The following is a 27,086-nucleotide window of genomic DNA, read 5'->3' on the forward strand; positions in this document are numbered from 1 at the left end:
GGTGGGGTTGGGGGGAGGGTAATCTTGGCAGGCGCCTGCTGCATGGCGTAGGTAGGCACTGTTGAGGGGGTGCGGACGCTGGGGGGTTGAACACGAGTGGGAAGCGAAGAGACACGGGGAGGGGGAGGGGGCCGGGAACCATTTGAATGAGAGGAGGGGATCACGGGTAGAGTGGGCTCTAGGAGGCAGGGCGGGCACGGGTGTGACGGGGGGGGCGGTTGGTGGTGGCAAGGGGGAGAAGACTCTTGAACCAGGTGAGAGAAGCAGGTGCGTAGATCTATTTTTTGTGGGTTAGTGTACTTGGCCATTCTGTGGAGAGGAGGTGCTGCCTTTCCCGAGGGCGGGCTTCAAAGCTCCGGAGGCTATCTTTTCCTCCTCAAGTAACGGGGCCCCGGGCGGGGGCTCAAGCTCCATCTCCAACGACTACGCTCCACTCCGCAATTTCCAGGCGGCCACTGGGCTGGGAGTCTCGCGCCGGGGGCCGGCGCTGTCTCGCGAGCCCCCTCCATGAGCCAGCCAATGGGGTTGGTTGCTGGCGCCGCCCGCCCGCCTGGTGCAGAGCGCTGGGCGCTGTGAGCGGCGCTGCCATTTAAAGGGGCCGCGACCCCTGTCCCGGCTGCTAGGGAGGGAGGTGGAGAAGGAGCGCGGGGCCGTCGCTGTCTGCAGTTCTAGGCTTGTAGCCGTTACACTAACCCTGCCGCAGGTAGGGGTCGGGCCTGATCAAGCCGAACCGAACCTGCTGGCGGGATCTCGCAGTAGCTGGGGGGGGGGGGTGTCTAAGAAGAGATCGTAGCTCCAAAATGTCTTCCTGTAAATGCCTGAGATGGGGGGTGGGCAACAGGAGAAGGAGGACTAGGGGAGCAATAGGAAGGGGGGACGGGGCTGAGGAAGTGGGCGACCCTGAAAGGTAACTGGGGGGGAGGGGTTAGGAAGGGTAGTTTGTGGGGGCGAAGGAAGGGCTGAGGGAAGACCTTGCAACGCGGGGAGGGGGGGTGGGGCCAGACAGGGTGGGTAAAGACAGGGGAGCTGGGGGGGCTCCAGGGGAGAGGGGAGGGGATAGGAACTGAGACCGCGGGGGTGGGAAAAGCTCTTGGTGGCAAAGGCCCTAGGAGACTCTAAGGGGGCGTTCAGCCCGAGTTGGGGGGGAGTGAAAGGTAAGGGGGGAGGGGAACTGGGAGTTGCAGTGGGGTGGTGGGGACAGGCGGGAGGGTGGAACGACGGACTGCCTGGCGAGTGTGGGCACCCGGCCAGGGCGGGGAACGCCTCTCCCCACAGGGGGCGCTGTATGGGGTGGGGGGAGTGGTCATTCGGACCAAAGCCGATGGAAATGCTTGTCGGTTGTGGTTGGGGCTGTTCATGAGAAATCAAGTGGATGATGGGGTGTGTCCCAGAACCTGTATAAGAAGGAATTCTGGCGAAGACCACCTCTTCTGCCCCCTCTTCTACTCCTAATCTACAGCCCATATCGAGTCATCCTCATGGACCCCAGTGATTTCCCCAGTCCGTTTGACCCATTGACCCTACCAGAGAAGCCCTTGGCTGGAGACCTCCCAGTAGACATGGAATTTGGAGAGGACCTACTGGAATCCCAGACTGCCCCAACTCGAGGATGGGCACCCCCTGGCCCTTCTCCATCCTCAGGAGCCCTGGACCTGCTTGACACCCCTGCTGGCCTGGAAAAAGACCCTGGAGTCCTGGATGGAGCCACTGAGCTGCTGGGGCTGGGGGGGCTGCTTTATAAAGCCCCCTCCCCCCCAGAGGTGGACCACGGTCCTGAGGGGACCCTTGCATGGGATGCAGGAGACCAGACCCTAGAGCCTGGACCAGGGGGCCAGACCCCCGAGGTGGTACCACCTGAGCCAGGGGCTGGGGCAAATCCCTCTTCACCTGAGGGGCTACTAGAGCCTTTGGCTCCAGATTTGCCAATAACACTGCAGTCCCCCCATATTGAAGATGAGGAGACCACCAACATAGCTACAGGGAGAAGGGGTTCCCCTGGGCAGGAGGAGGAGCTTCCCCAAGGGCAGCCACAGAGCCCAAATGGTCCCCCCAGCCCTTCAATGGGAGAGACTCTGGGGGATGGAATCAACAGTTCTCAGACCAAACCTGGGGGCCCTAGCCCTCCTGCACACCCTTCCTTGCCAGGTAGGTTGCCTAATCAGCTGGAGAATACAGGATGGTGAGAGGGTATGGATAAGGAGGCCATGGTTGTATGTTTGGAGGAGGAGGAGGAGGGTGGAGGGATGAGAGTAGGGAGATATAGAGAGTATAGAGGAGTTGGGAGTTTGGAAGGGGGTGTGTGGCAAAGATTAAGGAAAGTAGGGGTAGGGAGGCAGCTCAGTGGCTGTAGGAGAGGAATAGGGGTGAGGTTTCAGGGGGTGCATTGGGAAGAGTGGATTTGTTGGGAGACATTCCCTTTTTCTTACCCCAGTGAGCTGTTGGTGCCAGGGTCCTTCAGAATTTGGAGAGGACACCCTGCTTCTTGGTGCTAAGATCTTTGCAGCTATTTTGTTCTAGAGGATAGCAGGGTTTCTGGGTTTGATGAATGAAACTGGGTTCTGGAGCCACCAACAGTATAGTGATTTCAGGGGAATGGGAGAAATGCAGAGCCTAGAATTGTGTCTCTGATACAATTCAGAGGGACAGTCTGAACTTGAGAGGCTCTCATTTTCCCCCTGTTCTTCCTCTCCCAGGTTGTGACCAGGGTCTTAGGGCTTATATAACCACCTGAGTCCAGGGGAACCTATCCATACCTTAATCTGTCTTCCCCCTCCCTACATTTGGGTGGTTGCATTTGTTTTTGTTAGTGAACTACAAATTTTCTGATGAAAGATGTGCATTACCTGATTTTACTTAACTCCCAATGATTGGGACAGGCTGGTGGGGAGGCTAGGATTATTTTTTTTTCTTGGAGAATAGCCACCCCCCTCCCCTTAGTGCAGAGCTCGAGGTAACCCTGAGAGGGGCCCCAAGAAGCCACAGGCACTTGAGTTTTCCCTTTCAGTTCTGAGCAAGTCTTTCCCCAGGAATGGAGGCAGAGGTTGGGCCAGGGAGGGAGTAGTGAAGGCAAGCTCAAGATTTAGGCTGTTTTCTGCTTCCTTTGCAGGAGACGGCCTGACTGGGAAGGCGAGTGAGAAGCCGCCTGAAAGGGTGAGGGGGGAGGGGATTGGAAGGAGTCTGGTTCCCCCTATAGCTCTGGGAAGGACAGACCCTTCATTTTCCCTCCCAGATGTTGTTCTATGGAGGGTGTGTGTGAGGAGAGTTAGGAGGAGGGAGGGAGCTCTTATGTCTCCTGCTTCTTAAGGAGAAAGTCCAGCCTCCTTTTCTTCCCTCCTCCTAAGGGCTGGGCCAAGGGTCCCTATTCTCCTTTCCTCCTCCCATCTCTGTACCCCCCCCACCCTGCACTAGTGCAGCAGGCCATTTAGCCTGCCCCTGGTGTCAGCTTTCCTCCCTCCCGTGTTTCTAAGGTACAGAAGAGAAGCGAGCGCGTTAGAAGAGTAGAGCCTCCAAAACCTGAGGTTGTGGATTCCACTGAGAGCAGTGAGTAGGACTTGAGGAAGTGTGACTATGTGGGATGTGGCGGGCCACAGATCCCCTGGTTCCTGTGGTGCTGCGCCCTGCAGAGTGTGAAGTGCCTGTCTCTGCCGTGGGTTGGCACGAGAACCAGGGGCAGTAGGGTAAATTGAAAACAACAGCAGCGAGAATGGAGTTTCCTGTTTCAGCTGAGCCATCCCTGTCTCAGAGTCTTCTCACTCAGAGCCCTCCCATGCCCTTCTCAGGAGATCCTGGAGTTAACTGAGGGAGAGTGACACCAGTGGCTTGAGATACCAGTGTAATGGGCGTGGGGGTGGAAAGGCAGGACCTGGGGGATGGGGAATCACTTGGGGACCCGGTATCAGCTGAGCTACCTGTTGGCTGGGGGACGGCCAGAGACCTGGTCCAGCAGCCTTTGCTCCCTGCCCCCTCTCCCCACCTCCTCAGTTCCAGTGTCAGATGAGGATTCTGATGCCATGGTAGATGACCCCAACGATGAGGACTTTGTGCCATTCCGGCCCCGGCGTTCCCCTCGCATGTCCCTACGCTCAAGCGTGGCACAGAGGGCCGGGCGCTCTGCGGTAGGCGCCAAGATGACCTGTGCGCATTGCCGGACGCCACTGCAGAAGGGCCAGACTGCCTACCAGCGCAAGGGGCTGCCTCAGCTTTTCTGCTCTTCATCCTGTCTCACCACTTTCTCTAAGAAGCCTTCGGGCAAAAAGACCTGTACCTTCTGCAAGAAGTATGTGAAGGCCCCAGGTGTGGGGAGGGCGAGGGAGCAGGCTAAGAATATTGGGTGAGGCAGAGACCATGTTGGCAAGAGCCTAGCAGAGCAGAACTGAGAGAGAGGCAGTGGAGGGAGCCCCCCCACCAGAGTAGAGAATATTTGGGGCCCCATTGTGGTCATTGGTCTCCCAACACCCGATCCCCAGCCCCCAGGAGGGATGGGAGTTGATGAAAGGAGAGGGTGGTGCCTAGTGAATGAATACTGAAACCTGTTCCCACCTCCAGGGAGATCTGGAACACCAAGGACTCCGTTGTGGCACAGACTGGTTCAGGAGGCTCCTTCCATGAGTTCTGTACATCTGTCTGTCTCTCCCTGTACGAGGCCCAGCAGCAGCGCCCAATCCCCCAGTCTGGGGATCCAGCTGATGCCACTCGCTGCAGCATATGCCAGAAGACTGGAGAGGTGAGGAAGCTCGATGGGGGCTGATTTGCAGAGCCTGGCTAGCCCTGACCTGCCCCTGCACTCCTGGGGCTGCAGGGGCCAGGCCCTGTGGAAGAGGGGAGTGGGGAGGAGAGGCAGCCATCGTGAGGGAGCATATTCGAGGATAGAGCTTCTCCAGGATGTATGCAGCCGGCCTTCCTTGCCTCCTGGGACCTCACCATCAAGTCGGCAGCCTGATGTGCAGGTTGGGGGGTCCCTGGGCCCACTGTCTGCTGTGAAGGTGTAGGGTGAGGCGGGGTGGGCCATCCTTGCTTCGGGGTGGGTGGTGGTGCCCAGGCCCTAGCTCAAGGTGTGCATGTATGTGTATGGCAGGTCCTGCACGAGGTCAGCAATGGCAGCGTGGTACACCGGCTCTGCAGCGACTCTTGCTTCTCCAAATTCCGCGCCAACAAGGGACTGAAAACCAACTGTTGTGACCAGTGCGGGGCTTACATCTATACCAAGACCGGGAGCCCTGGCCCTGAGCTCCTCTTCCACGAGGGCCAACAAAAGCGGTTCTGCAACACAACCTGCTTGGGGGCGTACAAGAAGGTGGGGCCGAGGGAGTAGTTTGTTAGAGGGCTGTGGAAGGGGGTGCGGTTCCCGGGTGACGAATAAAGGTGCCTGATAGGGTCGAGGGCTGGGAGGAATAAAACAAATAAAGGGGGCTTCGATTGTATCTGTTATGTTTTATTTTTGAAGCTGGCTGGTGGACACACAGGTCTTTGTTATATCATCACCTATACTTTTTTTTGTATGCCTGAAATCTTTCATGTTTTACCAAATTTCACAAATAAAAGTGAAGGGACAAATCCAGCCTCAGCCTCTCCTTCCCCATCCTCACAGAAAAACACACGTGTGTACCCATGTGTCTGGTGCAAGACCCTCTGTAAGAACTTTGAGATGCTATCACATGTGGATCGTAATGGCAAGACCAGCTTGTTCTGTTCCCTGTGCTGTACCACCTCTTACAAAGTGAAGCAGGCAGGGCTCACTGGTAGGTGCAAAGCCCTCTTCTCTGAGACCCCTGCTGGCCTTCCTTCTACCTCCCATACTCCCTTCTTCTAAAGTAATCCCTGCTGCCCGACCTCAGCCCCGGGCCACATCTTCCCATGGGTTTCCTGTTCCACCTCTGCCCTGCCTTACACCTTCTGTGTGCTCTCTCTTTCTCTCTCTGTCTCTCTCTTTCTGTCTCTCTCTCTCTGTCTCTCTCTCTGTCTCTCTCTCTCCCCCTTTCTCTCTGTGCCCCAGGCCCTCCCCGACCCTGCAGCTTCTGCCGCCGCAGCCTCTCTGACCCCTGTTACTACAACAAGGTTGATCGCACAGTCTACCAATTCTGCAGCCCCAGCTGCTGGACCAAGTTCCAGGTACTCCAAACCCTGGACCAGGGATTAAAGAAGGGTGTGGTGACAGAGAATGGGGATGAGAGAATTGGGGTAGGTAGCCCTGGGCAGAGCAAAGAACAAGCCCGACCCCCTCCCCTCACCCTTCCCCGCCACCACCACCACCACCACACACCTCCCTTACTTGTCTTCCTTCCCTCCAGCGCACAAGCCCCGAGGGGGGCATTCATCTGAGCTGTCACTACTGCCACAGCCTCTTCAGTGGCAAGCCTGAGGTCTTGGACTGGCAGGTAAGACCCCCGCCCATCCCCCGCCCCGCAACAATGACTTCTGGCCTGGCCACACCACCAGACATCTGTCTGAAGGGCTCTTTCCACTTGGCTATCACCAGACCCAGATGTCACAGCTCTATCCTCCCTGCCCCTGTGCCCTCATCTCAGGACCAGGTGTTCCAGTTCTGCTGCCGGGATTGCTGTGAGGACTTCAAGCGGCTTCGGGGTGTGGTGTCCCAGTGTGAGCACTGCCGGCAGGAGAAACTCCTGCATGAGAAACTCCGATTCAGTGGAGTGGAGAAGAGCTTCTGCAGTGAAGGTAAGGAGGTGGGGAAGGGGCAGAGAGCCCTGTAACCTCACCCCTCTCCCACGGACTGGGCAGGGAAGGGAGGGCTGGAAGTGTGGCCTGTGGGGCACATTCTGGGCACATTCTGCTCAGAATGCACTCCTCTTCCCCTCCCATCTCCTGCTCCCCTCCCCTCCGTGTCCATCCAGAGGCTTTGGGCTCAAGAGGCTGTGGGAACTTTTACGTGGACCACCTTGAGAAGGTGGGGTCTCAGGGGGCCCTAGGTGATCTCTGTGTCTCAGGACTCCTCCCTCTTGCCCTCTTTCCAGGCTGTGTGCTGCTGTACAAACAGGACTTCACTAAGAAGCTGGGGCTATGCTGTATCACTTGTACTTACTGCTCCCAGACCTGCCAACGGGGGGTTACCGAGCAACTGGATGGCAGCACCTGGGACTTCTGCAGCGAGGACTGCAAGAGCAAGTACCTGCTGTGGTACTGCAAGGTGAGGGGTGTGGTGCGTCAGAGAGGGGGGACAGGGGCAGCAGGAAGCAGGGGCTGTAGCACTGACATGGGGGAGGTGAGTGGGCCCATCTTCAGGGAGGGGGCTCCAGCTGGCCCATCTCCCAAGGGGAGCAGCATGGCTTCTCCTTGGGGCCAAGGGCCCAGAACATTTTAAGCAGGCAGATCTGACCGTGTCCCATCGACACCCCCAGGCTGCCCGGTGCCATGCCTGTAAGCGCCAGGGGAAGCTGCTGGAGACCATCCACTGGCGCGGACAGATCCGTCATTTCTGCAACCAACAGTGTCTGCTGCGCTTTTACAGCCAGCAGAACCAACCCAATCTGGATACCCAGAGTGGGCCTGAGAGCCTTCTGAACAGTGAGTCCTAGGCAGCGGGTGGGGGCGGCACACTCTGTTAGAACCGGCCTGGACCCTTCTGACCCTGGGCCTGGCCCCTCTTTTCTTCCACTCATGATTACATCTCATCCTTGGCCAGAGCTCCTGGTACTGTGGTCTCTTGTAGCTTCTGGATGGTGCAGCTACTAGGGGGAGCCTTGTTTGAAGGTTCTTAGAGTTTGAGTCTACTATGTCTCTATCAAGGATGTGTTTTAGGGAATGAACCCACCCAGGTGGAATGGGGGATGTGGGCACCGTAGTTAGTTTTCCGAGAGAAGGGAGCATCAGCATAAGCTCTACCTTTAGAGAGACTGAAGACCATTGTTTCTAGAAGGTTACCTCAGCCCCTCCACTGTTTCGGGGGGATTAAGCTTCTGAGGGTCATCTGCGTGGAAGGTCTTAAATTGTGAGTTCTTGGGGAAACTATTTTTTGGTCTTCTTGGCAGCCAGGAGCAAAGAATCTTCTTGGCCCCCATTGCTGGGGCCCAGAGAAGACTAGATCTGGGCTGGCAAGGAGGAGACTTTCTAGGTATCCATTTGCATTTAGTGCAGCTCTTAATGGAGCTCTCCTGGAACAGGGGAGGAGAACTGAGAGCAAGGTCCCCAGATGAAAGCATTCATCTGTTGTTGTTGTTTTTTAAAGATTTTATTTATTTATTTGAGAGAGAGAGAGAGAGAAAGAGAAAAGTACCAGCAGGGGGAGGGGCAGAGGGAGAGGGAGAAGCAGACTCCCCACTGAGCAGGGAGCCTACTGAGGGGCTCGATCCCAGGGCCCGGGATCATGACCTGAGCCTTGACCTGAGCCAAAGGCAGACGATCAATTGACTGAGCCATCCAGGCGCCCCTATCTGTTTTGATCTATAGGTCATTCTTCTGAGTCAAAGCCCCAGACACCGTCTCAAACCAAAGTGGAGAACAGCAATACAGTGAAGACCCCAGAGGAAAATGGGAATCTGGGCAAGGTCAGGGCCAAAGCCGAGGGGTTGGATGGCCTCAGAAGAAAGTTTGGTGAGTTGGCAGCACTGACATTCCTGTCTCTGCAGATCCCTGCAAAGACCCGAACGTCTCCTACTGCTTCCACCCCTCCTCCACCCCCACCGCCCCCAGCAACACCCCGCAAAAACAAAGCTGCCATGTGTAAGCCACTGATGCAGAATCGGGGGGTTTCCTGCAAGGTGGAGATGAAGTCCAAAGGGAGTCAAACAGGTGAGCTGGGGTACCTAGACATCGTGGGCTGTGCATTCTGTAGTCCTAGGTCTCTAGTCCTGTGCTCAGGAACCAGATAAAGGTTTTTTTTTTTTTTAAGGTGGCTGAGGTATGGTGCATATAGTTGTCCTAGATCCATAGAGTTATCTCTCAACCTTTGGTGCGAGGGCAGGTTTGTCATGCTGAGTGGGTATTAGAGCTTTTTGGGGCAACGAGCAAGCATCAGGTCCCAGGCCAGCTGTGATAGATCTGGCAGAGGCTCTGAGCAGACCCCCTCTCTTGTCAGCAGAAGAGTGGAAGCCCCAGGTGATTGTGCTGCCCATCCCAGTGCCCATCTTCGTGCCAGTGCCTATGCATCTGTACTGCCAGAAAGTCCCGGTGCCTTTCTCAATGCCCATCCCGGTAATTCTCCCTGCCCTTCGGCCGCGGTTTTTTCTACTCACTTCAGGACCAAGACCTACCCTCCTCCACACTCTGCCAGCTGCCCCCACCCACCACCTGCCGCTGCCGGTTATTGGTGGCTAGTTGGAATGTGTGCCTCCAGGTACCTGTGCCCATGTTCCTACCCACTACCTTGGAGAGCACAGACAAGATTGTGGAGACCATCGAGGAGCTGAAGGTGAAGATCCCTTCCAACCCCTTGGAGGCCGACATCCTGGCTATGGCAGAAATGATTGCAGAGGCTGAGGAGTTAGACAAGGCCTCATCTGACCTTTGTGGTATGCCATGGATGGTGGTAATGAGGGACACAAGGTGCTACCAGTCTTTCTCAGCCTCAGGGGGTGGAGCGTGGTGATCATGGTGCCTTCCCGGGACTAGGGAGTAGTTGGGAGCAGCCCCTGAAGGCCTGTGACATCACTGGGTAGGAGTTGCGGTGATTAAGCCACCTTCTCCGCCTCCCAGATCTTGTGAGCAACCAGAGTGCAGAGGGGCTTCTGGAAGACTGTGACCTGTTTGGGCCAGCTCGAGATGATGTCCTAGCCATGGCTGTCAAGATGGCCAATGTCTTGGATGAGCCTGGGCAAGATTTGGAGGCGGACTTCCCCAAGAGTGAGTAGGATGCAAAGTGTGTCCAGTGAATACAGTAGCATTCTGTGCCATCAGGCGACCTGAGCATGACCTTAAACAGTGCTCCTTGTGACCTGGGGCCGAAAGGCTCTCCTGGGCACTTAGTGCCAGAGATACTGCAACAGGTACTGACAGGTATGCCATTTTACAGCTGGGTCTTGCACTTCTCTTCAGTCATGGTAAGGCACAGAACCTAAAACTTACCATCTTACCTATGTTTAAGTGTGCAGCTCAGTAGTGTAATGAACACTCCCATCGTCATGAGTTTTGGTATTTGTGTGCCCCTGAGCATGTTCTTGGGATGACTTTGCTGGTTCTTCTTGCAGACCGTGAAGCTGTGTAGGAGGCTCACCTCCAGGTGAGCAAGTGGGAGGCTCACCTCTGGGTTGAGGTCTTAAAAATTGAATTTCTTCTTCCTTTCCTCTCTTCACAGATCCTTTGGACATTAACCCTAGTGTAGACTTCCTGTTTGATTGTGGCCTTGTAGGGCCCGAGGATGTGTCTGCTGAACAAGATCTTCCCCGCACCATGAGGAAGGTGAGGGTTGGGGTGCTGGATCCACCAAAGAGGGGAGGAGGCTCAAAGAGCTTGGGAGAGGATCCCATAGCCAAGCCAGCAGCCTTAGTTTGACTGCCCTGGCCTCTGTTCTCTACCATCATGAGAACCAAAAAATAGCCAAACTTTCTCTTTCCCCAGTTCACGAGGTCACCAGGGCTGTTTCTGGGGCTCTGTGCTCTGGAGGCTGGCTGTGCTCTTACACCAATCCCCAGCTTCCCTGGTGGTCCACGCTATCCTAACTAGCTTCCATGGTGCCTGGGCCTTGCCTCAGTCACGCCTCTCTTCTCTCTCCCCGTCCAGGGTCAAAAGCGGCTGGTGCTTTCAGAGAGCTGTTCCCGGGACTCCATGAGCAGCCAGCCTAGCTGTACCGGACTCAACTACTCATATGGTGTCAATGCTTGGAAGTGCTGGGTGCAGTCAAAGTATGCCAATGGAGAAACAAGCAAGGGGGATGAGCTGCGTTTTGGCCGTAAGTACCGGGGCAGAGAGGGTGGAAGTGGAGGAAGGTACCCTATGGGGAGGAGAGTGGGGAGAGGAAGAGGAGGGCCAGTGCTGTGAGGACATGAGAGTGTCTAGAGGATAAGGCTGTGGCCACCCAAGGATATCCTGTGAAGATGGGGAAAAGCTGGAGTTATAGAATAAGGGGAGAGGCCATCTAGGTTTCAAGGCTGAGGGCTTTTTTTTTCTCTTTCTTTTTATTTTTCTTTGAGATCGGTGGGTTTGTTCTGGAGCTGGATGTGACTAAGGGATGAAAGGATTAACAATGGAGCTAAGTGCAATTCTCCATGTGCAATTTTCTTAATCCCATCCACCTCTATTGCATATCACTGCAGCCAAACCTATGCGTATCAAAGAGGATATTCTGGCCTGCTCAGCTGCTGAACTCAACTATGGTCTGGCCCAGTTTGTGAGAGAGATCACTCGACCCAATGGTGAACGATATGAACCTGATAGTATCTACTATCTGTGTCTTGGCATCCAACAGGTACTCCTTCCACACCGCCTAACTTGCCATCATTCTCCACAGAGGAGGCAGGGTCCCACCAGAAATGATTCTGTCCCACTCCGTGTTCCTCACACTGTCTCTTACCCTGAGCAGGTCCCCTCGGTAATCCTCAGACCCATCCTACAAAGGGAAGGATGGGTAGAGCCAGGTTTCTTGAGTCAGGTGGTGGTGGTGATGGTTAGTTCCCACTGAGAGAGGTGGGCTGTGCATTGTGTGACGGAGGGGGCGCTGGCCTGGTGAAGAACCAGCTCTGACACATCTCCTCCAAACTCCCTCCTCTTCTAGCAAGGCCCCAATACCTCAGAGTGGTGGGTGTCCTCAGGAAAGAACATTCTGGGTCCCATAACCAAGCAGCTATTTCTCCCACTGCCTCCTCATCACCAAGGGCGCCATGCTTGGGGCCTTCAGCATCATGTCTTTCCTCTAGAACCTAGAGTCTAGCTTTTGTATGTATGTCTGGTTTTCTTTCTTCAGTACTTGCTGGAAAATAACCGAATGGTGAATATTTTCACGGACCTTTACTACCTGACTTTCGTTCAAGAACTCAACAAGTCTCTGAGCACTTGGCAGCCCACACTCCTCCCCAACAGTAAGGGACAGAGACATAGCAACCCCTATGCCCTTTCCTTCACAGTTTTTCAATATGCCATTCCAAGGGTTCCTGAGTTCCTTGGTCTGCCACTCTTTACAAAGGGTCAGAGGGGAGGAGTTATATACCAGAGGCCTCAGGGTTTAGAGCTAAAGGAGCCAGAGTCCCCATCCTTGGATGTGACTTAGGTCTAAAGAGCCTATCTCTGGGTCTGAAAAAGGTGGCCTAGGTTTGGTTGGTAAGTGAGGAAAGAAAAGAAGGCATTGTGGGACCACTCGAGATTTACATCTACCTGCCTATAACGAGGGTGATGCGAGAGGCCCCAAATGCAGGTGGAAACCATGAAAAAATCCAGTTTGGGTTGCCTAGGTAGTTCATTCAGTTAGATGTCCAACTCTTGATCTCAGCTCAGGTCTTGATCTCAGGGTCGTGAATTCAAGCCCGGCGTTGGACTCCACCTCCATGCTGGACGTACAGCCTACTTATAAAGAAAAAAAATCCAGTTCTGTCTCTACTCTAGCAGAGTATGGGGGAGGGGCTCTTACATGCAGTGGCCACTTACCTAAAGGGTACGGCATGGGAAATGCTCGTGAGCGGGTTATCCAGGGTCAGAAGTGGCTGGGTGTGGGTGGTGGTCCAGTCACTATCACTTCTCACTGGCCCTTTCCCCTTGACTGTTGCAGATACTGTGTTCTCCCGGGTGGAGGAAGAGCACCTCTGGGAGTGCAAGCAACTGGGGGTCTACTCGCCCTTTGTCCTCCTCAACACCCTCATGTTCTTCAACACTAAGTTTTTTGGGCTGCAGACAGCGGAGGAACACATGCAGCTGTCTTTCACCAATGTGGTCCGCCAGTCCCGCAAGTGTACCACCCCCCGGGGTACCACCAAGGTGGTGAGCATCCGCTACTACGCCCCGGTCCGCCAGAGAAAAGGGCGAGGTATGAGGCTGTGCCCACCCCCTTATCCCTGCCTGCTCTCTGCGCCCATGCTACACCATCCCCACCAGCTTGGCCCACTCCTTTGCTTCCCTACCCTTCCGTCCCTGGTCCCCATGTTCACAGAGCCATTATGAACAGCTGGCCCTGCCACCTGCCCCAGCAGTGGCTCTTGCATAAATAGGAGGTGGCTCAGCTGCCTGTTTCCTGGCTTTCCTCAGTTCAAGGTCATTTACTTTCTCTGGGGGCAGGTGGTGTGGCCAAGGGAAGCTAGGTAGGAAAGCTGTTGGGTGTGTTTGGCTGTGGGGGAGAGCTGCCAGTGTGCAGAAGAGGCTCTCCAGTGTTCTTTGGGCATGGTAGAGACTGCACCTTGATTTCCATTCTGGCCCTGGAGTGCCATGCCATCTGAGAGCAGTTTCCAAGGTCCCTGCTTTGGACCCGAGCCTCCACCGGGGTTCCACTGGGACTCATGTGCTGGGGCTGGCACTGTTGCTACTTCTCTATCCTGGAAGGTCAGCCTGGCCTTGCTGGCAGGGCCTGTCTTATGAGCATGTGTGCATAACTTCTGAGGTGACTTCTTTAGGAAATCAATTTGGGAGAGATTATAAAGAGAGGCTTTGGTGGCGAGAACCAGGGAGGCCTGCAGAGCAAACCCCTCACCCCTACAGAATATCTGCTTGGTGTGGGGAGACTGACCGACTACTTCTGCCTTTATTTCTCTTTGAGGCTGTATTTGGTGTCCTCAGGCCTTCTGTGTCCTGAACCATGCTCTTGGAGGTGGTTTTTGCCACCACACTTTTGATGACTCTGGGTCATTTGCCTCCTCTATAGACACGGGTCCTGGGAAACGGAAGAGAGAAGATGAAGCCCCTATCTTAGAGCAGCGTGAGAACCGCATGAATCCCCTCCGCTGCCCTGTCAAGTTCTATGAATTCTATCTCTCGAAATGGTGAGTTGGAGGGTTTGCAGGAACGGCATCAGCATGGGGACTATGGGGACTCCAGGGGTCCGCCTTGCCCTGGTATTGATCTCTATCCTACCACCCCTCCCCCACCCCCACTGTCCTTACCATTGCAGTCCTGAAAGCCTCCGGACTCGCAACGATGTCTTCTACCTGCAACCTGAGCGGTCCTGCATCGCTGAGTCACCTCTCTGGTATTCTGTCATCCCCATGGACCGCAGCATGTTGGAGAGTATGCTCAACCGCATTCTGGCTGTGCGTGAGATTTATGAGGAGCTGGGTCGTCCTGGGGAGGAAGACCTGGACTGAGCCCGTGTGCTATCCATGTCCGTCTCTCACACCAATATCTGTCCTGGGACGCGTCCCACAGGGCGACTGGCCCAGGAACCAATGCTACTCATTCTGAGGGGCCTCGACTGCCCTCATCCATTCCCTGCCCTCCCTAGGAACCCCTGGCTTTTACCTTCGTCCATGCCACTTGACAACCACAGGGCCCCAGTCCTCTGTACTCTGGGGCTGGGCTCCCAGTGATGGGCAAAACGCGGCGAGGCCATTTTCTTTATGCTTCAGAGCAAACCCCTTCTCCTGGGGCCAGACCCTGGATAGGGAGTTACTAGCTCTGGTGATCCTGTTGGCTTTGGGTTTCCTGACCAATCCCACATAGGTAAAGCTCCCCAGTTCCTAGGTGCGGCCAAGGGAAGAGCCCAGCTGCCTTTTCTGCCTGTGTCCACTGCTTTCTCTACTCTTCTCTGGTACCATGCTGAAGGGTCTTTTATGAATGATCTGAAAGAAACTCTGAAAGTGATGAGGGGACCATCTACCTAAAACACAGAGCTTATTAGATCATCTTCCCCTCCCATAAGATAACTGGTGGTTGGAACCCCCTCTCCACCCCTGCAAGCACCAAGCCTTGGTGCTGCAAGTTAAAAAAAAAAAACTTCTGAATGCTTTCTTTTCCTTAAAGGCAGAAAATGACTCTAAGTACGGAGAGCTGACTCCTGTCCCCTTGGTTTATGTGTTTGTCTCTCTCTGCCATCTTAGGTTGGCATGAGCCATGATGTCAACATGCTTAGCCCCCCTTCTGTAACTGCCTCCCTTTAGTTCAATGGACAGAGTTTCCCAAGGCAAAAACTACCTTCTGACCTGGACTGGGGCTGGGTGCCCCACCCTTGTTCCTCCCCCATCGTTAAGAGCCAGGCCAAGCCTGTGGGGGCCCCAGGTCATGCAGGATGGGATCTGTGGTCAAAGGATGGGTGAGGAGCCGTGGGCAGGGGTCCTGCCCCCACTGCCTCCATCTCTCTTCTCCATCTTGCCTTTGTAGCTCCAGAAAACTGTTAGTGTCCAGCAAAGGGGATACCCAGTTCTTTCCCTGTGGCTTTGCTGTTCCCCTGCCTCCTTTTTGTGTTTTTATAACTGTCACCAGTTTAGCCACTGTTTAAATTGTATATATTGTTCTGAGGCGTCTGGCCTATCCCTTCAGTGAGCCATGCCCACCCTTGTGTTGTAGTGAGAAGCTGTTGTCATGACTAACCTTCTGTCTCTGGAATTGTTTGTTTCAAATAAAGAATTAAAATTGTCTTTTGCCTTCTCTGGGCGAGGGAGAGCAGTGTTTGGAGGCATGAGGGATATGGAGGACCAAGGCCAGACAGCCTCAAAGCTCTCGAGGGGTGAAGAAGTGAGGTGTCCTGCCCCAGTTTAAGAATCATTTGTACCTGCCTCACTGAATGAATCCACTAGGAAGATGGTCCTCTTTAAGTTTCCAAGTACTTGAAGGGAAAAAATTCAACAGCTACCTGTTAAGGACCTACTATATTAAAGACCTAAGATGACGAGCTTCAGAGAAGACAAAGTTTAATTAGACCAGAGTCCTATCCCAGCAGGCTCCCAGGATACACAGTTGAAAGACAAGCAGAATGAAATAAATCTTTTTTTTTTTTAGATTTCATTCATTTCAGAGAGACAGAGTGAGAGAATACAAGCAGGGAGGAGGGGCAGAGGGAGAGGGGGAAGCAGATTACTCACTGAGCAGGGAGCCCGCCAAGGAGCTCAATCCCAGGACCCTGGGATCATGACCTGAGCTGAAGGCAGCAACCTAACCAACTGAGCCACACAGGCACCCTGAAATAAATCTATCTAGTGCTATGGGAGAATAGAGGAATAAGGAACTCATTTCCAGCTTATGAGGAGGTGTGTGCACTGAGCTCCCTGAGGGCGATGGCATTTGACCTGGGCCTCAGTAAGTGGGAGGGGTTGGGGGACCCACACAGTCAAAGCCACAGGGAAGGGAAGTGTGAGGCTGAGGTTTGAGGTTTTCCAGCCAGGGGAATGACTGGATCCAATCTGTTGCTTTAGGGAGGAGATCCCCACAGCAGTATAAAGGATGGGGGGTGGAGGCAGGTAGGAACTGGGGCTGATAGGTTCTGTGGGCCTTGATAAGGGCTGTGGGGATAAAGAAGAAAGAGGATGGATTCAGATATATTTTTTAAAGGTTTTATTTATTTGAGAAACAGAACACAAGTAGAGGGAGTGGCAGGCAGAGGGAGAAAGAGAAGCAGATTCCTCGCTGAGCAGGGAACCTGACACAGAACTCGATCCCAGGATCCTGGGATCATGATCTGAGCCAAAGGCAGATGCCTAACCAACTGAGCCACCCAGGTGCCTGGATTCAGATATTTTGAAGTCTGCAGGATCTGAAGGAGAGGAAAAAAGTGAGCGTGAATCCCATATTTCTAGCCTTGACAATTAGGGGAGTGAGATGCCTTTAACCAAGTTTAGAAATAAGGGCAGGGTGGTGCTATTTTGTTTTTGTTTTGCTGGGGAGTAGGAGAAGAATGGGGTTGGTAAGTTGAGGTTTTGGTTATGTTGGATTATGAGACTCTCCTGAAATACCTCGGTTCTGGCTGTGCAATATGGTGAAAGGAACACCCAAATTTGACTTTCTACTCGTGGCTCTGCCACTAAAACCTGGACAGGCCTACCTTTTTGAGCCTCACCTTAAAAGTGCATTCATATTCTGCTCTTTCTCACAGAACTGTTGTAAAGTCCAGATGGAAAAACGGACATGAAAGAGCAGTATCAGGGCATCTGGGTGGCTCAGTCGGTTAAGCATCTGACTCTTGATTAGGGCTCAGGTCATGGGATTGAGCCCTGCAATGGGTGTGGAGCCTGCTTAAGATTCTCTCCCTCTCCCTCTGCTCTTCACCCCCTAAAAAAAGAGAAAGAGCAGTATGGACGCTAGATGCTACCGTACACACTAGGCAGTTGGAAATGTGGGTCTGAGGCTTAGAAAAGAGATAAGGTGTTTATTTTTTGGATGGGCTTTATTGGAAGTACACATGGCATGTAACCGAGTATAGGTTTAAGGGTTATGGCTATGCTGATTTGATATATTTAATATATCACAAAATGGTTACCACCATAGTGTTAGCTAACACCTCCAGCCCGTCGCAAATTACCATCTCTTTGTTTTGGGGGTGGGAACATTTAAGATCTACTCTTTTAGTGACTTTCAAGTGTATAATATTGTTGACTATAGTCACCATGCTGTACATTAGATTCCCCAGAACTTATTCATCTTATAATTGGAAATGTAGAGCCTTTGACCAAATGCTTCCTCATTTCCCCCACCCCTAGCCCCTGGAAACCATTTTACTACACCATTTTACTCTCCATTTCTATGACTTCATCTTTTTTTAGGTTCCACATCTGAGTGAGATCATACAGTGTTTGTCTTTAACCTCTTTTACTTCACATAATGCATGAGATGTTAATTTATAGGTCATCTGTAAAGAGCTAGCTAGCCTAAACTCTGGGATTGGAAAAGATCACTAAGGGAGAATTAAGAGAGAAGGGGACCAAAAAAATGGTACCTGGGAAAGTATCTCCAATTAACCAGACAAAGGCACCAAGAGGGAAAAATCAGAGAAATAGGTGGAGCCCCAATCCGCCAGGTAGAACCACTTGATCAAAAGCACAAGGCCCTCGCTGTCAGGATTATGCAAGTACAGGGTAGGCATTCCCACAACCCTGAGAGGGAGTGCCTCCTTAAACTTTGCACTCTGGGTGCCTCAATTGGCTTATCCTAGTCGTGACCCTGGAGAAGACTCACACATCAATAAAATAACCTGGATACAATGCAATTGTTACTCATTGTTTCCCAGGAAATCAAAAAGCCCACAGAGGTGACCTGGGTGCTGAGTTTCCATGGGAATGAGCATAGTTTGTCAGGCAGAGTAGAGAGGTGGGGATCAATATGCACAAAAGGCATGGAGGTAGAAGAGAACACAGTGTCTTTAGGGGTGGGTGGTTGGGCTTCAGAAAAGGTAGAGGGTATGATAAAAAAGGGTAAGAAGTCACGGGAGATGTTGCTGAGAAAATGGGGACCAGGGTGTGAAAGGCACTGAATGCCGTGCTATGCCCTGCTATTGTGACCAACCAATCTTACTTGGTCTGGGACTTTCCCATTTTTTCCTTTTTTTATTTTTTTATTTTTTTAGAGGGAATCTAAGCTCAACATGGGGTTCGAGCTCATGAACCTGAGATTGAGACTCACATGCTCTAACCCACTGAGCCAGCCAGATGCCCCAGGACTTTCCCAGTTGGGTAATGAAAAGCCAACATCCTGGGAAACCCCTCGGTCCTGGCAAAGCAGGCCAATCATATTGTATCCTCAAAGTAGTGGAAAGCCGTTAACGGATGTTTGCACAGAAATGCAAGATTCATGCTTCAAGGGGACCCTTTCATGTCTAGATGAGGAGGATTGGATCTGTAACTGACCGGCCAGTTACAGGAAGGCAGTGCTACAAAAATGGTTACATGCTTCACCTTTGGCATCTGGCAGACGTGAGTTCCAGTTTCCCGCTCAGCTCCCTTTTTCAAAAAATTTATTTATTCGTGAGAGACACACAGAGAGAGGCAGAGACACAGGCAGAGGGAGAAGCAGGCTCCCCACAGGGAGCCTGATGTGGGACTCGATCCCAGGACTCTGGGATCACGACCTGAGCCAAAGGTCGACGCTCAACCACTGAGCCACTCAGGTGCCCCTCAGCCCCCTCTTTCTGAGCTGTGGGGCCTGGGCAAGTAACTTAACCTAATGTAGGCCTCAGTTTCCTAATCTGTAAAATGGGGACAACAATGCTAGTTACCTCTGCGAGGGTTGAGGAGGGCAGGAGATACCATTGAGTGCATAGCCCAGCACACAGTAAGCAATTAATAAATGTCAGCTTCTCTCATCCAAATGAGCAGTTAGGAGATCATCATCGCCAGGTCCCAAGGAAGGCAGGAGCACAATGCTAATGCTAAGGGGGAGAGGAGCTGGAGAAAGATGTGGGACACAGAATTTCCAAGACTTTGTATGTTGGCAAACTATATTTTCACTTGAATGATTTTTTTTTTGAATGATTTTTAATTGGTGGGAATTCTCGGGGGGATCTGCATCTTTAGACTGCATTATGAAAGGCTTTGTCTCTTGGAAAGGAAGCTGGAGGGAAAGAGAAAGGGGCAAGGGGACACCGCTGGAAAACAAAGTGTGGCTTTGAGATCCCTCAGGTGAAGGCAGAGAAACCATGGCAGTTTCAAGGTTGATCTTGATTTTACAGGCGGGGGGGGGGGTCGGCGGGGGTGGGGAGGAAGTAGGGGTTTTGTTTTAAGCAATCTCTACCTCCAGATTCAAAAGTTGACATTGATTTAACAGGTCAGGGCAGCCTGGGTGGCTCAGCAGTTTAGCGCTGCCTTCAGCCCAGGTCCTGATCCTGGGGACCCAGGATCGAACCCACGTTAGGCTCCCTGTGTGGAGCCTGCTTCTCTCTCTGCCTGTGTCTCTGCCTCTCTCTCTCTCTCTCTCTCTGTGTGTGTGTGTGTGTGTGTGTCTCATGAATCAATAAATAAAATCTTTAAAAAAAAGTTTTAACAGGTCAGGAGCGTGGGGTTTTTTTTTTCATTTTTGTTTTTAAGCAATCTCTCCATCCAGTGTGGGGCTCAAACTCACAACTCCAAGATCAAGAGTCACGTGCTCTACCCACTGAGCCAGCCAGGAGCCCCCTTTTGAAATTTGTATTCTATTTTGTTCAGGTAGAAGTTCTGAATAACCATTTCTCGCTTCTCACTGTCTTTCCTGCACTCTCCAAAGTATCTTGCGTATGGACAGTTTCTGAATCCTGCTCCAGGCGGAGCTCCCTGGAGAAGCCCTCTCCCTCCAGACTGCCCTTCTGTCTGAGCACAGGACAGCCTCTTCCTCAACGTCCATCATTTCTCTCTCTTAACCTTAGGGATCCCCAAATGCATATTTCATTTGCCAGCAGGTTCACATTGAGGGATACTTTGATATATCACACTGAGGTCCTCCCATCCACTGCTGTATCCTGAAACACTTCCTAAGGCAGTGTAGCCCTCTATATTTTGGTATAGAGGAGACAGAACAGATTTTGGATTAGAATAGGTCTAAATTTTGATTCTAGTTTTGCAATTTTAGCGTGTGCAACCTTTAGACATATTACTTAACCTCTCTGAGCCTCCATTTGCTATCTACAAGGACAGGTAGAGCTACCTGGCCATTATTGAGATTATGTATGTAAGTGCTTAATGTAGTACCAAATCTGGTCCACACTGGGTGTTCCATAAACACAGCCTCCTTTCCTTTGATCCACTTACATTCTTTCTTTCTTTTTTTTTCAAGTAGGTTCCATGCCCAATGTGGAGCTTGAACTCATGACCCTGAGATCCAGAGTCTCATGCTCTACCAACTGAGCCAGCCAGATGACCCCACTTACGTTATTTCTAAGTCTGGTAATAAAGTTTAAAGTTTCAGACTATGATTGAGACACATCCTTTTCTTAAAGTGACATTAAGAATTGAGACACACCCCTCACAGCCATCCTCCTATGTATATGTAAATATGGTCATGCAGACTGTGACATATGTATGAAAACATACAGATTTCCTTACTGAAACACACACACATGGCAATTGACAACTGGGCAATCAGGAAAGCATGTTATTGTTTTCTTTGGGTAAATACTCCGTAGTGGAATTACTGGATCATATAGCAATTCTGTTTCTGTGTGTTTTTGTGCGTGTGTGTGTGTGTGTGTGTCTTTTTTTTGAGGAAACTCTGTATTTTTTTCCACAGTGGCTGCAACCAATTTCTATTAACCATCAACAGTGCATAAGAGTTCCTTTTTGTCTACATCCTCACCCAAGCTGCATTATTTCTTGTGTTCTTTATTTTGGCAATTCTGACAGATGTAAGGCGATATCTCATTGTGGTTTTGATTTGCATTTCCCTGAGGATTAGTGATGTTGAGTATCTTTTCACGTGTCTGTTGGCCATCTGTGTGTCTTCTTTGGAAAAATAACTCCTTGGGTCTTCTGCCCATTTTTACTCAGATTATTTGGGGTTTTCCTGGTGTTGAATTTTATAAGTTCTTTATGTATTTTGGGTATTAACCCCTTATTGGATGTATCATTTCAAAAAGATAAATGCACTCCTATGTTTATTGCAACATTATTCGTAATAGTCAGTACATGGAAGCAACCCAAGTGTCCAACAAAAGATGAATGGATAAGGCACCTGGGTGGCTTAGAGGTTAAGCATCTGCCTTCGGCTCAGGTCATGATCCCAGGTTCCGGGATCAAGGCCCAAGGCCCCTCAGGGAGCCTGTTTCTCTCTCTGCCTATGTCTCTCTGTCTCTTTCTGTCTCTCATGAATAAATAAAGAAAATCTAAAAAAAATGAATGGATAAAGAAGATGTCCTAGACACACATACACACACAGATATTACAAAGCCAAAAAAAAAAAAAAACAAAAAGACTGAGATCTTGTCATTGGCAACAGCAGGGACAGACCTAGAAGGTATAATGCTAACTGATAAAAGTTAGGGAAAGACAGGTACCTTATGATTTCACTTGCACATAGAATTTAAGAAAGAAAACAAATGAACAAAGACAAAAAAGACAAACAGAAAAATAGACTCTCAAATATAGAGAACAAACTGATGAAAAAAAAAACAAACAAACAAACAAAAAAAAAACTGATGGTTGCCGGGGAGGAGGTGCATGGAGGAGGGTGTGTGGAGAAACAGATGAAAGGGATTAAGAGTACATTTATCTTGATGAGCACTGAGAAATGTATTGAACTGTTGAATCACTATGTTGTACACCTGAAACTAATATAACACAGTATTTTAATTATATATATATATATATATATATATATATAATTAAAATCCCAGGGGAAAAAAGAATAAAGTTGAATGTGAAATTTTTAAAAAATACAGCATGTTACTTTGGTGAGACAGAGGTTAGCTCAATAGCTGAGAGAGTGAATACAGCTGACCCTTGAACAACATGAGTTTGGACTGTGTATTGAACTGCATACATAGGTCTGCTTATATGTGGATATTTTTCGATAAATACAGCACAGTACTGTAATATATTTTCCCTTCCTTACAATGTTCTTTTTAAAAATATTTTATTTATTTGAGAGAGAGAGAGAGAGAGAGAGAGAGAGAGAACATGAGTGTGGGGGAGCAGCAGAGGGAGAAGGAGAAGCGGACTTCCTACTGAGCTGGGAGCCAGATGTGAGCTCAATCCCAGGACCCTGGGATCATGACCTGAGCTAAAGGCAGATGCTTAATGGACTGAGCCACCCAGGCATCCCTCGTTATGATTTTCTTAATAAAATTCTCTTTTTTCCAGCTTACTTTATTACAAGAATACGGCATATAATACATATAACACCAAAAATATGCATTAATCCATGCGTTAATCCACTATGTTATAGATAAGGCCTCCAGTTAATGGTAAACTATTAGTAATTAAGTTTTGAAGGAGTCAAAATTCATACAAGGATTTTCGACTGCACAAGCGTTCAGCGCCCTACCCCCACATTGTTCAAGGGTCACTGTAGTTGAAGGATGGCACAGGTAGTGAGATGAAATCATCATATCACATACTTGTTTTTTTTTATTAAAGATTTTATTTATTTATTAATTAATGAGAGACACAGAGAGAGAGAGAGGCAGAGACACAGGCAGGGGGAGAAGCAGGCTCCATGCAGGGAGCCTGACGTGGGACTCAATCTTGGGTCTCCAGGTCTCCAGGATCATGCCCTGGGCCGAAGGCGGCACTAACCCGCTGAGCCACCCGGGGCTGCCCACATACTTGTTTTTTTAAATAAAGTTTTTATTTATTTATTTATTTGAGAGAGATAGTGAAAGAGAGCATAGAGAAGGAGAAGCAGACTCACCACTGAAAAGGGGGCCCCACGCAGGGCTTGATCCCAGGACCTCGGAATCACGACCTGAGCCAAAGACAGATGCCTAACTGACTGAGTCACCTAGGTGCTCCCATACATCACATACTTATATAGAACTTACTATCAGGGCACCAGTCAGTTAAGTATCCAACTCTTGATTTCAGCTCGGTTCATCATCTCAGGGTTGTGGGATGGAGCCCCACATAGTGCTCCATGCTTTTTTTAAAAATTTTTATTTATTTATGATAGTCACACACAGAGAGGAAGAGAGGCAGAGACACAGGCAGAGGGAGAAGCAGGCGCCATGCACCGGGAGCCTGACGTGGGACTCGATCCCTGGTCTCCAGGATCACGCCCTGGGCCAAAGGCAGGTGCTAAACCGCTGCGCCACCCAGGGATCCCATGCTCCATGCTTAATGTGGAGTTTGCTTGTCCCTCTCCCTCTGTTCCTGCTCACACTCTCCTTTCTTTCTCTCTCTCTCATATAAATAAAGTCTCTTTTTATAAAAAGAAAAGAACTTACCATTGACTAGGCACTGTTCTAGGTTCTCTACATATAATTATTACATCTAATCTCCGCTATAGCCCTTTGATATAGTATGATTGCTATCACTGTTTTACCGGTGAGGAAACTGAGCTACAGAGAGGCCAAGTAACTTGGTTAAAGTCATACAGGTAGGAAGTGGAGCATGCTCTTAATCACTATGCTATACTGACTTTCCAGAGAGGTTCCAATTGAAATGTCAAGCCATCTTGGGGCATCTGGCTGCTCAGTTGGAGGAGCACATGACTCTTGATCTCGGGATCATGTGTTCAAGCCCCACATTGGGTGTAGATATTACTTAAAATAAATAAACTTTAAAAAAAAAAAGAAATGGAGAACCATCCTGTGTAAACTATCCTTTCTCCGTGAGGTCCACAGTCAGATCACTCTGCTCATTCTTCCATAGGTCATCATCACTCTTAATGCTTCTGTTTGTGCCAAGGGCTGCCCTGACCTGGATCTCCTTGAGATCTTCACAGTCTATATGAGTACCAAATTGCCTGTAAGTCTAGGATAGTGTAGAGTCTAAGCTCCTGTGCACACTTCTAGGTATGGTATATGAAACCCCTCATGGACTGGCCCCAACCTACTTTGCCAGTCTCACCTCCTACTATGACACCCACCCCATCCCATGCATTCTATGTTCTAGTCACTCTGAACACACCCTACTCTTTGTAGACTCTGAACCTTTGTGCATGCCTCTCTCTACTTCCCTACTGCCCTTAATTCAACAGGCTAAGCACCTACTGTGTGTTGAGGTTATGCAAGCAATTTCCATACAATTGGATAAGCACTCTAATGAATAGACACTACAATGTACTGCAGGAATTCAGAATGAGGGGAGGACTCATTCTCTCTGAGGTACCTGGCGGGGGACTGGGAGGAGAGAAGAGAGGTGAAGCCTTCATACGGGAGATGACATTTGAGCTGAGTCATGAATGGTTAGGAGTCTGCCAGTCAAGGAAGGAGAAGGAAACCTCCAAATCATCACAGGCTCCACATGGGCCATTGCAACAGGTCTGTAACTGGTCATTCTGCCTCTCATCCTTCCTGTCCCCAGTCCACTCTCCGTGTGGCTGCCAGAGTCGGCTCCCAGACCACAAATCTGAAGGTGGCACTCCTCTACTCAAAACCCTTAGTGGTTTTGGGGCACCTGGGTTGCTCAGTGGTTGAGTGTCTGCCTGCAGTTCAGGGCGTTGTCCTGAGGTCCTGGGATGGAGTCCCACATCAGAATTCCCACAGGGAGCCTGCTTCTCCCTCTGCCTATGTTCCTCTCTGTGTGTATCTCTCATGAATAAATAAATAAAATCTTTAAAAAAAACCCTTAGTGGTTTCCACCACCGGTAGGACAGTTAAGACTGTCCTCTTACAGTGACACACCAGGCCCATCACAAGCTGGTCATAATTTCCCTTTCCTGTCTCCTCTCTAGCCATTCCACCCTCCAATCCTCCACAGTGGATTATTTGTCTCACTCAAGATAGCATCACACCCTTTCAGATAACCTGTCTGTCCTTTGCCCACCTTATCCCTCTCCCTAGAATGCAACAATCCTTTCCCTGCCTGACAGTTCAGTGGCCCGGCCTAATCCAGGAATCAAAGGGACCCCAGCTCAGGGGGCCTTTATGGCTCCCACTCTCCCATAGGTCACATCTGGCATTTTCATATTGTGGAATCAGGAAATGGAGCAAGCATTCTCCTCTAGCCACCACCGTGTGCACCCAGGCTATCTGATTGGGCATCTGAATCAGTTCATGGTTGCCATGCCAATTCTCTGTGGATACTGCAGCCTGCTTTGAAATTCCAACCCAGTTGGGAGGTGGGGCTTGACTATGCTCCTAGTGTAGCCACTCCCCTCATCCAGAAGCTGACTCTTTTCCTTGTCCCCAGCTCCTAGTATCTCTGCACACGGATGCCTCTAAAACCCCATAAATGTCCCTAAAAGTACCAGTACCAGGAGAAAGAGTAAGTAAGAAGTTCCTGTTACTCAGCTTTTTCTGCCCCCAGATCAGATCCCTTGAATATGCAATATCTCTTGAACTTTGCTGTTTGGATTGTTGTCCACTCCCCAGGGGATCCAACCTTATTATCACCAAGTTCCTTCCGCTAGCCCCAGTCCCACTGATCCAGCCTCCCTCCTTTCTAGCTCACTACAAGTCCTAGCATGCCTTAAGGCTGTGGTATCTGCATTTCTGATAGTATCTTACCTTACTTTACAGTTTCTAACCAGTTTTTGCACACATCTTCTTTGATTCTCACAAAAGGTCTGTGGAAGGAGAGGTAGAGAGGTGATTATCCACCTTCTATAGCAGACGAAGAAACAGAGAACTCAGGGTGAGTATCAGGTGTCCAGGGGGACAGAGCTAATAAGATGGCCAGCCTGGTCTCTTTATTGACAAGCCCTCTTCGCCACTGTGGTCACACTTCGTAGTTTGATTGTCTACGCAGCAGGTGCTATACCCACTTGCCTCCCATTTGGCCTTTACACACACTCTTGGGACAAGCCTCAGATCAAAAAGTCAGTCCTGGGTTAGCCCTGACCGACCCTCCTCCCTCCCTGCAACATCATGTGCTCCAGCCCTCCTCAGAGTCCTCTGGCCCGCTCCCATCTGGGTCACAGGACACAAGGGTAAGTGTCCTCCCTTTGGCTGCATTGCCAGTTTGTGGCTTTACTGTCCCACCACTGCCCCCTGGAGAGGAAAGCCTTCATCTGGAGTTGGAGCTTCTCTGCCGAAGGAGATTTGTAGGATCTTTTGAAGAGAAAACTAGATAATCTGAAGTGATGGGAGGTATGGAGCTTTTCAAATGTGGGGAGGGCAGGAGGTTCTTGCGTGGAACCAGGAGGACGTTTTTAAAGAAAATCATTTTCTTGATGGCCTTTTGGACAGAGAGGAGAGATGCTCTGTGTTCCTTGTGCTCTGTTGGGCTCCAGGGGCAGGGGGAGGATTTTGATAAGAAAAGGAATTTCTGGCACCTGGGTGGCTCAGTGGTTGACCTTCTGCCTTTGGCTCAGGTCATGGTCCCGGGGTCCTGGGATCGAGTACCGCATTGAGCTTCCTATAGGGATCCTGCTTCTCCCTCTGCCTACGTCTCTGCCTCTCTCTGTGTGTCTCTCATGAATAAATAAATAAAATCTAAATGAAAAGAAAAAAGAAAAGGAATCTCTCCCACCTTGGGAGACCTGGGGGTGGGGACCTCTTTTGTCGCAGGATATGGTGGCATTTTCTAAAGAGAAAGGAAATCTCTTGCAGAAAAGTAACCTCTCTCTTTTAAGGAAGGGGGAAGCTGTCTCTCAGGGACTGCTGAGTATGGGAGGGTGGGGGGCAGCACAGGCAGGGGAGGCTTACTCTTTCTTCTCTAAAGGAGAAACCTCCTCGAATGAGGAAACCTTCCATGCTTTCTGTCTGAAGGGAAAAGACTGTTTCTAGA

At 50.7% G+C, this 27,086-nt stretch overlaps 1 protein-coding gene across 7 annotated transcripts; it reads left to right on the top strand.

Moving 5' to 3' along the window:
* On the top strand, positions 1 to 15,439 carry ZMYM3 (zinc finger MYM-type containing 3). 7 transcript variants are annotated; one of them, XM_072815885.1, is made up of 25 exons: positions 1 to 51; positions 1,460 to 2,145; positions 3,107 to 3,150; positions 3,468 to 3,540; positions 3,982 to 4,276; positions 4,546 to 4,723; positions 5,075 to 5,293; positions 5,588 to 5,738; positions 5,993 to 6,108; positions 6,288 to 6,374; positions 6,525 to 6,675; positions 6,972 to 7,144; positions 7,356 to 7,521; positions 8,404 to 8,501; positions 8,583 to 8,745; positions 9,032 to 9,147; positions 9,290 to 9,464; positions 9,649 to 9,795; positions 10,247 to 10,350; positions 10,672 to 10,840; positions 11,205 to 11,356; positions 11,852 to 11,966; positions 12,650 to 12,904; positions 13,733 to 13,850; positions 13,979 to 15,439. In XM_072815885.1, the coding sequence occupies exons 2-25, from the start codon at positions 1,479 to 1,481 to the stop codon at positions 14,169 to 14,171; spliced, it is 4,125 nt and encodes a 1,374-aa protein (XP_072671986.1). In that variant the 5' UTR covers positions 1 to 51; positions 1,460 to 1,478; the 3' UTR covers positions 14,172 to 15,439. The 7 variants fall into 7 exon arrangements, with proteins under 7 accessions (XP_072671986.1, XP_072671991.1, XP_072671987.1 ...); XM_072815886.1 differs by lacking the exon at positions 1 to 51 and adding an exon at positions 245 to 267; XM_072815884.1 differs by lacking the exon at positions 1 to 51 and adding an exon at positions 562 to 703.
* The last annotated feature ends 11,647 nt before the right edge of the window (positions 15,440 to 27,086 follow it).

Source organism: Canis lupus, chromosome X (genome assembly GCF_048164855.1).
Source record: "Canis lupus baileyi chromosome X, mCanLup2.hap1, whole genome shotgun sequence".
In the NCBI taxonomy this organism is placed as follows: Eukaryota; Metazoa; Chordata; class Mammalia; order Carnivora; family Canidae; genus Canis; species Canis lupus.